This window comes from Schistocerca serialis, chromosome 1, assembly GCF_023864345.2.
Source record: "Schistocerca serialis cubense isolate TAMUIC-IGC-003099 chromosome 1, iqSchSeri2.2, whole genome shotgun sequence".
NCBI lineage: Eukaryota > Metazoa > Arthropoda > Insecta > Orthoptera > Acrididae > Schistocerca > Schistocerca serialis.
This window is the reverse complement of record NC_064638.1, coordinates 201535814-201552688: the sequence shown is the minus strand read 5'-3', so window position 1 is coordinate 201552688 and position 16875 is coordinate 201535814. Positions and strand designations below refer to the sequence as shown.

At 45.8% G+C, this 16875-nt stretch overlaps 1 protein-coding gene across 1 annotated transcript in view; it reads right to left on the bottom strand.

Annotated features, from left to right (window-relative positions):
* The window catches only part of LOC126465405 (integral membrane protein GPR180), a 73543-nt gene that overhangs the window by 11922 nt on the left and 44746 nt on the right, over window positions 1-16875 (bottom strand). The window contains exons 4-5 of the mRNA XM_050096303.1: window positions 7687-7824; window positions 1912-2167 (exon numbers count right to left, since the gene is read on the bottom strand). Coding sequence (XP_049952260.1) covers window positions 1912-2167; window positions 7687-7824 — 394 coding nt within the window. The remainder of the gene's footprint in view (window positions 1-1911; window positions 2168-7686; window positions 7825-16875) is intronic.

Sequence of the window (16875 nt, the reverse complement as noted above, 5' to 3'; positions counted from 1 at the left end):
TCATATTATTCATGCCCTCGGCAAGAAGAGCCTGGCAGAGCTACTCCATAGGTGCCAGCCAAGGACACTGTTAGATTTCCTGTGTTCTCCACCTGGGCATCAACCTGTGCAGCCACCGTGCCTCTTCAGGCTAGCTGAGCTATGTTCAGCTTCAGTTCTCTATGTGTATAGCTACAGCTCTTTTTATACATAATTGGTTCCTCCTGACTGTTACTTAACTACTGTGTTCAAGTTGTTGATGCTTCTGTGGAATAAAGTTGTTTCAGTCTACTGGTCATGTTGTACTTGTATCTAATTACAACACCGTGCTTGAAAATGAAGAACTTCCTACTCACAATCTTTCCCACACCTCCCACAGTGGTATGCCAGTGTCCACCCAATCTACACAACATTCTTTTCCATGCTTATGCCATATCAACTCGCAACTCCTAGCCACATGGGTCATATCCCTGTACAAGATCTGTCTGATATGCCCAGTATATCCTATTCCAGTCCTGAGACAGGCTTATCCTATACAGTTAGACACAGAGCCACTTGTGAAAGCAGTCATGTCATATACTATGTCTGCTGCAATTTCTAGACAGTATTTTATGAGCTGTCCACCAACCAGCTGTCAATCCAAATGAAAGGCCACTGCCAAATCGTGGCAAAGAGCAAAGTTGACCATCCAGAGGCTGAACACAAAGCTGAGCATAAAATGCTAAACTACAATGACTGCTTCATAACCTGTGCCATCTGGATCCCTCCCCCAACACCAGCTTCACTGAGCTACATAGGTGGGAGTTATTCTTACAACATATCCTTCATTCCTGTAATAATACTGGCCTCCAACTGCTCTAGCTCCCTGCACCACACCAACCCGCTCCACTCATCCTCTTTCCTGCAGTCTCCCCTTTCTATGTTCTGTCACTCCCTCTCAAACCACTCCACAACGCCACAGCCATCATATGATGCACTAAATCACTTGTGCTGGTGCCTACATCTCATTCTAATCCCACACATGTGTTGCCTCTTCCTCACACACTCCTATCCTGTGGCCTTACTGCTTCCCTTCCAGCTGTCAGTCACTCTTTCCCAACTCTCAGTCCCACTTCCCGTATCTTCTCCACCCTCATGTAATCCACCTGACACAACTGTTCAACCCCAGTAAACCAACAGAACAGTCCCAGCACTACGTATTCAGCCAGTAAAACATAGCAGTAAAGGTGTGTGTGTGTGTGTGTGTGTGTGTGTGTGTGTGTGTGTGTGTGTGTGTGTGTCAGGGAGGGGTGCTCTAGTTCGAAAATGGATTTGTCCAAAAGCTAGCAAAGTTTCCAGTCTTTTTTGAGTACCTGTCAACATCTAAATGATTCTACTATTCAGTGAGGTGGCACTTTTATTCTTAAATTCTATTAATTTTCCATAGTTCTCTTTTTCAGTATATACACAGTTCTACATAGAGGGCAATGTATACTTGGTATAAACAACACATTATTTTGTTACACACTGCACTGTTCTAAGCACTATCTTTTTTTTTTTTTTTCTTTTAATATCTTCATCACGCTGAAAATAATTCAAGTAGCCACAGCAACATCCAATGAAATTCCACATTGTGGGATAATAACAACAGATCCACATATATTTTCTTGTTTTTTTCCCTTAGCTAGAATGGTTAGTTAGTGTGAATGCCAATCTTCACTTCTCTCTCTCTTACAGTTGACACATTTCAGATTCATTATAATGTATGAAACAGGAAGTGGCCTACAATGTTACAAATATGAAAATTTCTAGGGGAACTTTGCTATAAACAAGCCATCCCAAAGAAGTCACAACATTAAAGACATATTTAAGATAATCTCTGACTTCTTCAATTGATTAAAAATTTTAATCCTATCAGGTGATATTGTATTATTTTCATTTTTGTTCACTTACCCAGAAGCAATTTAAATCTCCAAAGTGTTGAGACTTGCAGTGCAATTAATGCAACAACTGGTAAATATATAAACCAGACAAGAGCTGAAGCTCCAAAGTGAAGGAAAAAATTAAGTTTTTGGATGTTGTGCTCATATCTCATTGTGCTCCTCAATTCAAAAAGGAACCATATCATAATAAGACTTCTGAACACAATAATGAGCCACCCAGGCCAGGTCTGGTACTGGTCAATATCTTCAATAATGTCAACTTCTGTCTGCAAAAATAAATATAAAGGGAAGTTAGACAAGATAAAAGATCCTTCATAAAACAGCTTTAAAATATAAATTATTTCAGTTTTCTCAGTTGCAGTGATTGCTTCTTAGACAATCTGTCTTTAAATGAATAAAGGTCAGACTGATACATAGAACTTAAAAATATATAAAAATTACATTATCTTTTCTCTTGCTCTCAACAGTAGCAAAGTTTGGAGCACTGTGAAGGCAGCAGAACTGTCCATGTTCATTTTGGAGCAATGGAACTCAGAAAAGTAACTGCCAACATGTTCTGTAATAGCAGAATATTCACAAAGTGAAATGAAAATCAAACTGTAACAAAAGCAGAACCCAATTCCAAAAGTAAAAAGCAAAGTCTCCAGGTTAAACAAAGAATATTAGTATTTCTGCTGACACCGGTTTTGTGGGCATTACGACATTGTCTGGTTCAGTGTCTTAGAAATAGGGAGGAATAATAATTTGTTAGCACTTGCACCAACAGTGTTGCCACAAAGTGTACTTCATCAGAGGCTTTCTATCAAATGTTACATCATACGACATTTCAAGAAAGAGAAAGAGAGAGAGAGAGAGAGAGAGCTGGGACAGAGGGGGAGGGGAGCCTGGGGGAGTGTGTATGGACACCCAGTCTGGTACCGTGCGCCACAGAATTTGAATCCCCGCCAGACGTAATGGACGTCGAAGACCCATAGACGTCTCTGTACCATTGCGCCATAAGCTGTGGCGGCGCGTGCCTCCTGGCCCGCATTTAAAGTGAGGGCGCCACAGTGGAACATGTGGTTGCAGCGACCAATAGCGGCGTCCCCGATTGAGTACTTAAGCGCCCGCCTGTCGCTCAGCCTTTGAGTCTAACCTCGCGTGCAACTCAGGCCATATCGCCTTGCATTAGACAGCGTATTGACTTTCGTGTTTCTTTACGAGTGGACGTGGTTGTCTTGTTTGGTTCGTGACTCTGTTGTCTGTTCTTGTGTCATAAGGTCCTTCGTTGGTCGTGTCCGTCCTCTCCCCTTGTGTTGTTGTTCGCAGGCCGCTCCGCAGGTCCCGCCGCATTTCCGTCACTACAACCCTGCGACCATTCCGGCCACCATTACACATTTTGGTGACGAGATAAACGGTGGTCATTCTTGGTATGGAGGCGAAGTTGGTCTGTCTGCTGGAGCAACAGCAGCAGCTCATGCAGCAGCAGCTCCAGTTAGACATCTTACAAAAGTTGCTGCAGTTGCTAATGGACAAAGTCGATGCCCAGGACGCGTTACCGCAACAGCTTCAGACTCCTCGGGTGTCTGATGCTTTCCCGCGTCCGCCGTCGTTTACACCGTTTAATGACGCTAAAGAGGACTGGGAAACCTATTTACATTGGCTGGAACAACATTTCACAGCTTTTCCAGTCACGGACAACTCCTTGCAGCAGTCTTGTTTTTGTCTTGGGCCTCTCCGGACACGTTCTTTCTTCTCTGCAAGTTGGCACCATTGCCTGATCCTGTGGCTCTCTCTTTCCAGGAGATCTGCCTTTTGCTGACGAACTATTATTCCCAACGCTACCATGTGGTTGCCTCTCGGCTGGAGTTCCACCAGTACCATAAACAGCCTGGTCAATCGTATAGTTCCTGTGTCACGGACTTGCAGGGTCTCAGCCATTGATGCGATTTTACATGCACCAATCAGCAGTGTAAGGCTCCGTATGCGGACTCCGTGATCCGGGATGTGGTGGTTCAGCTGGCTCCAGATCCTGAGGTCCGTACTGTGGGGTTGAAACTAGACAACCCCTCCTTGGAAGAGATTCTCTGCATTGCCCACTCTTTTGAAATTGCTCAAGCGGCTAACGAGCGTCTTATGGTGAGACTGCAGGTGGCAGTGGCACGGCGTCATGGCGGGTTCCGCCCTTGCGACGTCGACGTGGCCCAGCCGACAGAGGCCAGCGCCATCGTGACTCCTCGTTGTCCGATGTCTCTATGGCATCGTAGCCTTCGGTTGACGGTTGCGCGGCCCACTTCCATCTTGCCCACAGTGCATTACTGCACATTCGCGGGCTGATTGTCCCCACCGTCGGAAAACATGCACGCTGTGTAACAAGGAGGGCCACATCCGATCGGTTTGTCGTAGTCGCTCGACTCGCTCCAGTCCTGCCCCTCCTGGGCCTCAAGATACAGTCCATGCTCTACAATCGGTCGTCCCACAGGACAACCCGTCAGAGTGGAAGCTTTTCCTCATACACCGTATTTTCACAGAGGATGTCAGTTTTCAGGTCGACACTGGGGCCACCGTCTCCCTCATTAATATGGTGACATATACCGGGCTGGGCTCTCCTGCGTTGTCGCCTCCCTCTCGCCGTTTGTTTGCCTATGGAGACAGTTCCATTCCCCTTCGTGGGCAGTTCGTCGTCTAGGCAACGTACAAGCGTGTTCCCTGGCTCCTTACCCCCTTTGTCGTCGACCATCCGTTGGCTTCGAATATATTTGGCCTGGATGCATTTCAACTGTTTGGCTTTTCAATTTCCAACGAAGTTAAGGTCGTTTCCATGGCTGTTCCCTTTCAGGACATGGACGATCTGTGCTCCTCTTTTGCGTCGTCATTTTCACTGGATCTCGGATGTGCTTCCGGCTTTCAGGGGCACTCACCCTCCGGCCGGATGCACAGCCTCGCTTTTATGGGCCCAGCCCCTTCTGGTGGCCTTACGGCCTGCGGGCAAGCAGGAACTTGATCGGCTCCAGGCCGCTGGCGTGCTGGAGCCTGTCACTTACAGTGCATGGGCGACTCCACTGGTGGTCATACGGAAACCCAATGGGTCCCTTCAGCTATGTGTGGACTTTGGCACTACAATCAATGCTCAGTCCCTCAGTCCCGATTCCCCAACAGGAAGACCTTTTTGCCAAGCTTACCGGCGGAGAGTATTTTTCTAAGATCGACCTGGCTGAGGCATACCACCAGTTGCCCTTGGATGCCGAATCTCAGAACATCATGGTTGTCAACACCCCTTTCGGATTGTATAAGTACAAGCACCTTCCCTTTGGCGTCTCTTCGGCGCCGGCCATTTTTAAGGGGTTCCTGGAGCAGCTTACGCAGCCTATCCCTGCCTGTGTGAATTATCTGGATGACATCTTGGTCACTGGGCGTTCCCGCCAGGAACATTTGCAAAACCTCAGCGCCTTATTTCATGCTCTGTAGTCTGCTGGTTTACGCTGTCGGCTGGACAAGTGTTGTTTTTTTTCAACCGGAAGTGGAATACTCAGGCCACTGGTTTAGCAAAGATGGCATTCGCCCATCGGGTCGTAATGTCGCGGCCATTAAGGCCCTTCCTCGTCCCAAAGACTTATCTGAACTCCAAGTGTTTTTGGGCAAGGTTACTTATTACTTAAAGTTCTTGCCCCAGGCTGCCTCCATTGCTCAACCCCTCAATCACTTGCATCACAAAGGGGTACCTTTTAAGTGGACCCCTGCCTGTGACCAGGCTTTTCTCCGTTTTAAGGTGATACTGAAGCCTGCCCCTTGTCTTATTCCCTTTTCCCCGGACCGTCCCTTGGTTGTGGCGGCAGTTGCGTCGGCGTACGGCATTGGGACCGTCCTTGCGCACCGGGATGCCGACGGCTCCGAATATCCCATCACTTATGCCTATAAGATGTTGACCCCAGCACAACGGAACTACTCCCAGATTGAAAAGGAGGCTCTGGTGAGCATGTTTGCTGTCCAAAAATTTCACCCGTATCTATTTGGGACAAAGTTCACCCTCCTGATGGACCATAAACCCTTGGTTACACTTCTCAAACCCCACTCTCACCTTTCGGAGCGGACAGCTCGTCTCTAGCACTGGGCATTGTTTTTACGTAATTACATTTACACCATCCGGTATAAGCCTACCGCCCACCATGCTAATGCGGACACTTTGTCACATCTCCCAGCGGGCCCCGATCCTGCCTTTGACCAACAGGAGGTCCTCTGCTTTCACATTGATTCTGCCTGCCGGGATGCGCTGAACGGTCTGCCTCTTATGGCTGCTCACACTGCTGCGGCTGCCCACCGTGACCCTGTCTTGCGGCAGGTTCTCAACTACGTGGCCCATGGGTGGCCGTCCTACATCACTCATCAGATGCAGTCCGATATCAGCCCCTGGTGCCACCAGTCCCACAGGCTCTCTGTGGTCAATGATGTCCTTCTGTTAGCCATGGAGTCAGATGCCCATCGGGTGGTTATTCCTCCGGCATTGCAGCTTCGGGTGCTCAGTTTGTTGCATCGCGGGCACTGGGGTATGTCCCGTATGAAAGTTTTGGATCGCCGGCATGTGTATTGGCCCGGCATCGATGGCGATATTGAGTGCCTGGTCCGTGGGTGCACTGTCTGTGCGCATCACCAGGCGAGTGCCCCTTAGTCATTTGCTCCCTGGCCTGTGCCTCGCTGGCCCTGGGATCGCATCCGTATCGATTTTGCGGGCCCGTTTTTGGGGTCCATGTGGTTGCTCATTGTTGATGCCTACTCCAAATACCCATATGTTGTCCAAACGGCATCCACCACCATGGAGGCTACACTCATGACCCTGGCCCAGGTTCTCGCCATCGAGGGTTTGCCACACACAATGGTCTCCGATAATGGTCCCCAATTCACGGCATCCTCCTTCACAACTTTTGTCAGGCCAACAGTATCAAACATATCCCTAGCCCACCTTTGCACCACCCTTCAGCCAATGGCACGGCGGAGAGGCTTGTCAGCACTTTTAAACAACAGTTGACTAACGCGGTCGACACATCTCCAACCATGTCGGCCCTCACCCTGTTTCTGATCACCTATCACACCATGCCCATTGACGGTCGCAGTCCGACAGAGCTCCTTCTTGGGTGACAGCCGCAGACCCTGCTCCATTTGCTGATGCCATCCTCCTCCGGCCCCCGCTCCCGGCCCTCACTGGTACGCCCCTGGCACGGCAGTGTGGGCCCGCGAGTTCGGGCGCAAGGTGGGTTGGACACCCACCACGGTCGTCGCGGCTCATGGGCAGCGTGTGACGTCGGTGCAGACATCGAAAGGCTTGGAGCGCTGCCAACATAATCAGCTCTGCCCGCGTGCCGCCACGGGACTCGCGCCGCCACCTCTGTCCCTACCTCCTTCTGGTACGGACGTGGTCCTCGAGTCACCGTCCCTGCCCCCAGTTGCCGTCTCCCCGAGGGCCTGCCGCCAGCCCTCTCCACCTCCGGGTGGATCGGCGGCTCCCTCCCCAGCCCTGTACTCTTAAGCGCCTGCCTGTCGCTCAGCCTGCGAGTCTAACCCGCGTGCGTCTCAGGACATATCACCTAGCATTAGACAGCGTATTGACTTTCGTGTTTCTTTACGAGTGGTCATGGTTGTCTTGTTTGGTTTGTGACTCTGTTGTCTGTTATTGTTGTGTTGTAAGGTCCTTCGTCGGTCGTGTCCGTCCTCACTCATTGTGTTGTTGTTCGCGGGCCACCGTTACAACACCCATATACTGGAAGAAGTGAATAGAAGTAAGTAGAAATAAATAATAAAAAGTAAAACATACCATATTCCACACATACAGCAGTACATGTACTATTCCATATAAGAACCATATTCCAAAGACAAGAGGCTTCCATGTAAATTCTTGTCTTGTAATTGCCCATCCTTTTGCAAGGAGCAGCAGCAACAGCATGAAGATAGTCTGCAGAAAATAAAAAGAGACTGAAACTATTTGAAAAACTGAAAGAATTACAAGAAAGTTGATCAAAATATGTTCAAACTGCTGTTATGCAACTAAATAATGGAGAATTTGAGTCGCAGACAGGCACAACAAAACTACTGCTGCCAACACAGCCAGAATCATTGGTCATGAATGTCTGAGTTGCGTTTGCGTGAATATGTGTGTGTGTGTGTTTTCTAATTCAGAAGAAGACATTTTGGCCGTAAGCTTACTTGTTTAGCAGTCTTTCTGTTGGGCCTGTCTACGTTCAGCATTTTCACTACGTGGTGAGTAACAACCTATTCTTTTCATAATATTGTCATTATTCCATCTTGGGTTTTCTATTGTTTGATATGTAACTAAATTGCCATAAAATTGGTATGAAATTTTTGGGCGGAGAACAATGATCATCTGAATTCTTGATTTCAATTAAATATCTCTAGAATTGAAATAAATGTCAGTCTTAATATTTTTAACTTGGGTACAATTTGAAAAGTAACAAACAACTTAGCCTGTCTCTTTTTTTCAGTGGGTTCATTCATTCTCAGCTGCCTGAAAGGCATCTCACAAAACAATTTCCTTACACTAATCTTAGTCTGGTAGCTCTTTTTTATTTTCTACAAGTTGCTTCACATCTTCTCTAATTACTTATTATCCTAAATTCTTTGTTTAATCTTTCTTAACCATAGGTATGTACACACAGTGTTACACAGCAAATTTCCTACTTGGAAATCATCTGCAGTAAGCAAATGTATTTTTAATGATAATGATTTTTGTTTAATTAGTCAACTGCATGAACTTTACTTAAATTATTAGTTTTATTAACTTTGTTCTTGACATAAAATACTTGGATATAATTTACAACTCTTATCAAGTTTTATATTGTTTAATGTATTAAGAACTTATGAAACATCTTCACTCTATCTATTTTGCATTTACAAGATAACTGAATTTCTAGTTGTCATCTGAACCATTTATTTAACATACTTCCTGTTATCGAAATTTCTCTCTGTTGTGACTCGCCGTTCTTTCAAAGTGCCGCCGCGCAGCTACACGCATCCTCTACATGCGGCGCTGTCTGCCAGCCATGCAGCAGCAGTGCCACCTAAGCGGCCAGCCAGCCAGTGGCCGCTAGACTCGGACTCAGTTATGATTTGACTGTTAAAAGTGACACACGTCTTACTCTGTTTACTTGACCTGCGACTTTCATGTATTGCGTCATCCTTGAAATATATTTGTTCAACTTGAAGTTATAACAATTGGCGACAAGGTAGGAATTTTTCTTTTCATCGTTGACCCACGTGTTTGCATGACTACTTTAGAGGAACTATTGCAAGGTCTCATAGAACAGGAAATGCTTCTCACAAATGCAATTCGTGATTTCGTTGCGGCATCAAATGCGGGGCCTCTCTCGTAGTCGTCTCTACCACCTTTTCCTCCTTACGACGAGACGGCGGAAGACTGGTCTGATAATGAAAAACGTCTTCCACAGCACTTCTCGGCCTTTCATGTCGCGGACGACCAAACATGTAAGTCTCTGTTCCTTTCATGGATTTCACCTCAAATGTATCGGTTGTTGTCGCTGTGGTGTCACCGCCAGACACCACACTTGCTAGGTGGTAGCTTTAAATCGGCCGCGGTCCATTAGTACATGTCGGACCCGCGTGTCGCCACTGTGTGATCGCAGACCGAGCGCCACCACAAGGCAGGTCTCGAGATACGGGATAGCACTCGCCCAGTTGTACGGACGACGTAGCTAGCGATGCACACTGACGAAACCTCGCTCATTTGCAGAGCAGATAGATAGAATAGCCTTCAGCTAAGTCAATGGCTACGACCTAGCAAGGCGCCATTAGTAACATTGCATGTATCTAAAGAGTCTCACTTGTATCGCCACAATCTCCAGATGTACCAAAAGGATGGATTAAAGTTAAGTATTCCGTAAGCTACGTACTTTTCTTTATAGCATTCATTACGTATCCTGTTTCAGACCTCACGCCCATCTGCGTGAGTGTAGCGCGTGCCTTTCGGCTTCCTCTCATTGTGTCTAGGCTGTCTTGTCTAGACACAACAGTCGCAATTGGCTCCTTTGAAAGATCCTGCGTGTTTGTCCTTTGCTGCAATGTGCTCACTTCTGTCCATCTATTTTCAAAAGCATACGCATGTGGTAGCCTCTCTTGTTGCCTTTTATCGTTGTCAAAAACAACCGAATCAACCCTATCGCGCTTGGGCTGCTGAACTTCACGGCCTCAGTACAAAGTGTCAATTTGTTGCTGAAGTTCACAAAGAATCCTACGCTGACTCCATGGTATGGGATGCTATTATCCGGTTGGCGCCCGACAAAGAAGTTACGCTACGTGTCCTTCAGTTGGCAAATCCGACTCTAGATGAAGTCCTATCCATCGCTCAGTCTTTTGAAATTTCTCACGCCGCTGGAGCGCAAATAGAGGCATGGGGTGACGTCGGGGAAATACAACCTTTGTGCAATCTTGACGAAGCGTGTGGCATGTCCCTGCCGGCCAACGTGGCCGCAGTACGATCCCAAGTGCAGCATCAGCCTAACCGTAAACAAACCTCTAAGAAACTGCAGCAAAACCCACAGCAACTTCCTTCATGTCCGCGGTGTTTTACGATACATTCACGTGAGGATTGTCCACAATGTTGGGCCGTGTGTGTAAAAAAAAATACTTGGTCGAGATGTTCGCATGCAGGTGGATACTGGTTCTGCTGCCACTATCATCAATTCTCAGACGTATCTTCAGTTGGGTTCTACAATCCTGTCACCTGTCACTACACAATTTACGGACTTACAATAAACAGAAGATTTCTCTCTTGGGACAATTTGATGCTGAGGTATCTTACAAATCTGTCGTTCACACTGTTCCCATATTTGTGGTCGACCATAGTAATGTGGAGAATCTTTTTGGTTTCGATGCCTTTCGCGTTTTTGGGTTCTCCATAGATGACTCTGTCAATATCGTCTCTGATGTTATTCCTTATGCTCAATTGGATTCCTTGTCGAAGTCATTTTTGTCCCTTTTTTCTCCTGGGTTAGGCCGTGCAAACGACTTTGAAGCTCACATCACGCTCAAACCCACTGCTCGGCCGAAGTTTTTTCGGGCTCGGCCCATTCCTGTGGCCCTTCGTGATCAGGTCATATGGGAGCTGGATGGTCTCACTGCTTCAGGGGTCTTTCTTCCTGTCACTTCCAGTGAGTGGTCCTCTCCTGTCGTTGTTGCTGCTAAGCCAAATGGTGATATTCGTCTCTGTGGCGATTTCAAAGCCACTGTAAATGCTCAATGCTTCATCGACACTTACCCTATGCCTTGACCTGAAGAATTGTTCACTAAACTTGCTGGAGGCCAGTATTTTTCTAAACTTGACCTGTCAGAAGCTTATCATCAACTTCCTCTCGACGCTGCTTCCCGGCAGTTTCTGGTCCTTAATACGCCTTTCAGCCTCTAACAATGCCAACAATTGCCATTAGGGGTTGGCAGCGCCCCTGCTCTCTTTCAGGGATTCTTGGAACAATTATTGCTCACTGTCCCTGGGTGTACAAATTACATGGACATTTTTGTCACTGGCTCCACCATCACTGAAGAACATCTTCAGAATCTCCGCACACTTTTTCATGTCTTACAGACTGCCGGTCTTAAGTGTAACCTTCATAAATCAAAATTTTTTCAGGCATCTATCACGTACTTGGGGTTTCAACTCTCTCGGGACGGTATTCGTCCACTTCAGCAAACTGTCGCTGCGATCAATGTCCTGCATACTATCACAGGCTTTTACTGTCTGCTGCTACGGTGGCTCAGCCGTTGCATCACCTGTTGCATAAAAACGTGCCGTTTCACTGGCCGCGTCATGCGATGCGGTTTTCCAGAAATTGAAGAGTATGCTGAAACAGGCCCCATGCCTGGCTACTTATCGACCTGGCCAACATCTTGTTCTTGCAACGGACGCCTCTCAATACGGGGTTTCTGCAGTCCTTGCGCACCGTGTTTCTGATGTTTCTGAACAACCCATTGCTTATGCCTCCAAAACGCTCACGGATGCCCAACAAAAGTATTCTCAAATTGAAAAAGAAGCTTTGGCCATTATTTATGCTCTTCATAAGTTTGGTGTTTTTCTCTATGGATTCAAATTTCATCTTGTTACGGATCACAAACTACTTGTTTCCTTGTTTCATCCATCCACTTCACTTCCCGACAAGGCTGCACACCGCCTCCAGCGTTGGGCTCTTTACTTGTCTCGTTTCAATTATAGATTCATTTCCGGCCAACGGCTCAACATGCGAATGCTGATGCACTGTCTTGCCTTTCCATGGGTCCTGATCTGGCATTCGATAGGGATGAACTTTCATGTTTCCACCTGGATGTTGCCGAGCAGCGGGTTGTGGACGGGTTCCCCATCACCGGGGACCGGCTGGCGGCTGCTATGGGTTCTGACACTACCCTCTCCCGGGTTTTACGCTATATTCAGAAGGGTTGGCCAGATCGTCCATCCGCTAAGACTTCTGATCCGTTGCGGAACTACTACGCTTTGCATTACTGCCTCATGGCTAGGGATGGTGTTATCCTCCTTTTCACTGAAAATGTTTCGCCGCGTGTTGTGGTACCTGTGTCTTTGCGTGCTTTAGTCTTGGGCCTCCTTCACCAAGGGCACTGGGGTGTCTCTCGCACCAAATCTCTGGAGCGCCGTCATGTGTACTGGCCCGGCATCGACTCTGAAATCGCGCACATGGTCACTGCCTGTGGCCCTTGTGCGTCAGAGGCCGCCGCCCTGAAGTCATCTTTGTCACCATGGCCTTTGCCTGAGAAGCCCTGGGAGCATATTCATGCTGACTTTATGGGACCCATTTTAGGTACTTATTGGCTTCTCATTATTGACGCCTACTCTAACTTTCCTTTCATTGTCCGTTGCACGTTGCCTACCACCACGGCAACCACTAATGCTCTAGCTCGCATTTTATCTTTGGAAGACCTACCCTCTACTCTTGTTACTGATAATGGTCCGCAATTTGCCTCTTCCGATTTTGCGGATTTTTGTGCCCGTCACGGCGTCATGCATGTCACGGCCCCTCCGTTCCATCCACAGTCAAATGGTGAGGCTGAACGACTGGTCCGCACACTTAAGGCTCAGATGAGGAAACTCCTGACTTCTTCTGCTGCTGATGATGCGCTTCTCCAATTTCTGGCTTCTTAACGTTTCACCCCCATGGGCGACCACAGCCCGGCTGAGCTCTTACACGGCCGACAGCCCCGAACGCTACTTCATCTTTTGCGGCCTTCCACCTCATGGCCGCGGGTGCCTTCACTAGGCCGGTTCACTGCCGGCGACCTTGTACGGGTACGGGGATATGGAGGTGGCCAAAATGGAGTCCTGGCTGCATCTTACGACATCGTGGCCGACGCCTGTATGAAATCCAGACGGACACGGGTGTTACAGTGCGTCATTCGGACCAGCTGCGGCCTCGTGTGCAGGCAACGCCTGTTCTGGATGCCGCTACACCACCTTTGGCTCTACCTGATCGGCTCTACCTGATGCTCGGGATCCTGGAATCTCTCATTACTCACAACGCAGTCCTCTCACCATCATATCGGTGCCAGCACAAGAAGTGACACCAACAGGAGACGTGCCCATGCAGGAACCAGATGACCATCATCTGTCAGAGCAACTCTACTCGCATCCTTCTCCTACGGACGCGGACACATCGCCCATGTCTCCTGTTATAACAACCAGACTTGCCGCAATGGGCAGATTGGTGCACGGGGCCCCAGCAGATTCGACCCCCACATTTCCTGTCATCTCGACCCGTTATCATTGGGGACACTTCCGTCCGTACGGGAAGCCTCCTCCTCGAGACTTTACGGCCAGTCAAACAACAGCTATGGACGTTAGCAATCTACAGGCCAGCTCCATCAAGACCTTTGCAAAAACTTCAAAGGGGGGGAAAAGCGTTGTGACTCTCCGATCTTTCAAAGTGCCGCTACGCGCGTCCTCTACATGCGGCCTGTCTGGCAGCCATGCAGCAGCAGCGCCACCTAAGTGGCCAGCCAGCCAGCGGCCGCTAGACTCGGACTCAGTTATGATTTGACTGTTAAAAGTGACACACATCTTACCCTGTTTACTTGCTCTGTGAATTTCATGTACTGCATCGTACTTGAATTATATTTGTTCAGCTTGAAGTTATAACACTCTCTCAGTTCTCCAATTCCATAAATTCATTTTCTACCTCTCTATGGACCAAAAATATCCCATTTTTGTATCAGTGGTTTGTTATGGGAGAAATAATCAAGGTTCCAGTCATTGGAAGGTAATACCATAGGTATGTACACACAATGTTAAACAGCAAATTTCCTGCTTGGGAATCATCTGCAGCGAGCAAATGTATTTTTAATGATAATGAGTTTTGTTTAATTAGTCAACTGCATGAATTTCACTTAAATTATTAGTTTTCTTAACTTTGTTCTTGGCATAAAATACTTGGATATAATTTACAACTCTTATCAAATTTTGATTGTTTAATGTATTAAGAACTTATGAAACATCTTCACTTCTATCTATTTTGCATTTACAAGATAACTGAATTTCTAGTTGTCATCTGAACCATTTACTTAACATACTTCCTGTTATCGAAACTTCTCTCTCAGTTCTCCAATTCCATAAGTTCATTTTCTACCTCTCTATGGACTTAAAAATAGCCCATTTTTATATGAGTGGTTTCTTATGGGAGAAATAATCAAGGTTCCAGTTACCAGAAGGCTCTAGCATGAAGTAAAATGAAAGAGTATTATTTCAGTGCTATTTTATAAAACGCCATGTAAAATGTCATACAACAGGCAAACTTCTTATACCACCCACTTGATGATATTGTAAACTCACTGATGCCACTACTTACAGTAGAACATTCAACTAGCTTTCTCTGGCGAAAGAGCAGTAAATGGAGACTAAATAAGATAACAGAGGTGTGTGATGGAAAGGACAATTTATCGAACAGACTAGGATCAAGCAGCAGGTTTTCCACAGTAGAAGCACATACAGAAGCAGTCAGTATATATCTCATCCTCTGATACAGTTGTCCACTGTTTAATGATATAATGAGTAGGCCAGTATTTAATTTTTCATGAAATCACACATACAGCAATGCTGTTAAACAGTTTTATGCGATTTCCATGTAATGATGCTCATTAGATAACAAATCTTCAGTTTCAATGGAATATATAAAAGACTGTTCGATATAGCATGTTCAAGTGCCTAAAATGCTAATTCACAGTTTTGTTAATGTTTTTAAAGTTGATATGTCAGAATAATGGGACAATTAGGGAAACAAGTGGAGTTATCATCTTCATAAACTCGAACTGTGCATTATCTTCATCTGTGTCACAGACATCAAAAATGAAATATTTATGAAAAGGAAGAAAAAAAGGTTCCTGTAATTGAAATATGCCAATGACAAAGACAGAAGTGGTTTGTAAACAACAACTATGCATTGTCATGTTAGAACAGATGGTTATGACAACTTCTTACAATGTATAATATTCCAGTTTTGTGATTGTACCTATTTAGGAATTACTTCTATCATCAATGTCAACAGAAAATATTCCGAAACTGAGCACATGTATGAGAAATTAAGGATATATCTGCTGTCGAATCCATGAAATTGGGGCAGAATTTTAATGAGATTACTAAATAATTTATGAGTACAGGTAACAACTCACCAAACAGTAGAGGTATTGAGTGGTCGACGGGCACATAAACAAGACTGAAAGCACCTTTTTAGCACTAAAGTGCATGCATGTGGACACACAAACATACCACTGCTCCCCACAAACACCTGTATGGCTACACTGTACCAGCTGAATTGAGTGTATTTGTCAGCACTATGTAACCATCAAGTGTGTGTGTGTGTGTGTGTGTGTGTGTGTGTGTGTGTGTGTGTGTGTGTGGGCGCGCGCGCGTGTGTGGGGGGGAGGGGGGGCGGCTACAGCTCAAAAAAGGATTTACCTCAGAACTAGCAAAGTATTCGGTCTTGTTTATGTCTCTGTCAATAACTCAATGCTTTTACGACTCAGTGAGTTGATATCTTCACTCCTAAACTACTTACATTCTACCTGGACTTTGCATTACTATATGCTGACATTAATATATTTATTCAATTTAAGTCAGCAAGACAAATGTCTTAGGATAAAATAAAGAGTATTTAATGCTCATAATAAATACTGAAAAAAGCCATTAAAACCAGTATGTGGGAGAGAGTTAAGTTTGTGCCAACATCTGTGAAGATGAGGATTCTGGGGAAGTATAAGTGAACACAGCTCAGTTTCAGTCTGAGACAATTCAAGGTGGCTCCCATAGTTAATGATTTGGTGCTCAAAGCACACATGTGATAGCTACCAAGCATTTAAATGGCCTTGCGACTCTACAGGTAACACTTAATATAGACATTAATATCTAGACCAAAAAGTTACTTTTAGGTAACTGGTCAAGTATTCAGGAGATTTCATGTGATTATTTGAGGGGAGCAAACAGTAACTCAGTCCCAAGGCACAATGTCAGCTACCTTCGGACAGTTGGAGGCTATCAGAAGTTTATGCCACAAAATTATCTCTGTATTTTATAAATCAACCTCTATCATTAGGGAATATTTGAAATTAGTATTTCTAACCTTTGCCTGTGATTGTTAATTTGTATTTTTAACCTCTGTGTGTGATCATTAACAACTTGAACATAATAATGAATTAAATGTTTTGACTCATTCCACACCCACTTGCTTTCACACTATGATGTATGTTTGGAACATGTAGAGCAACAAATAAATAAATATGACTTATCAAAATGTGCCTATGTTGAAGTAATCACTGTGTTAACAGTAACTGAGGACATGTAAGTGGAGTATCATTTTAGACTACATGGCTGTATCAACCAAAAAATATATGCAATAATTATTAAACACACCACAGTCTTCTATATCTTCTGAGGTCCACATTTGGCGCAAATGAGTGAAATGTTTGTGAACAATATGCCAACACA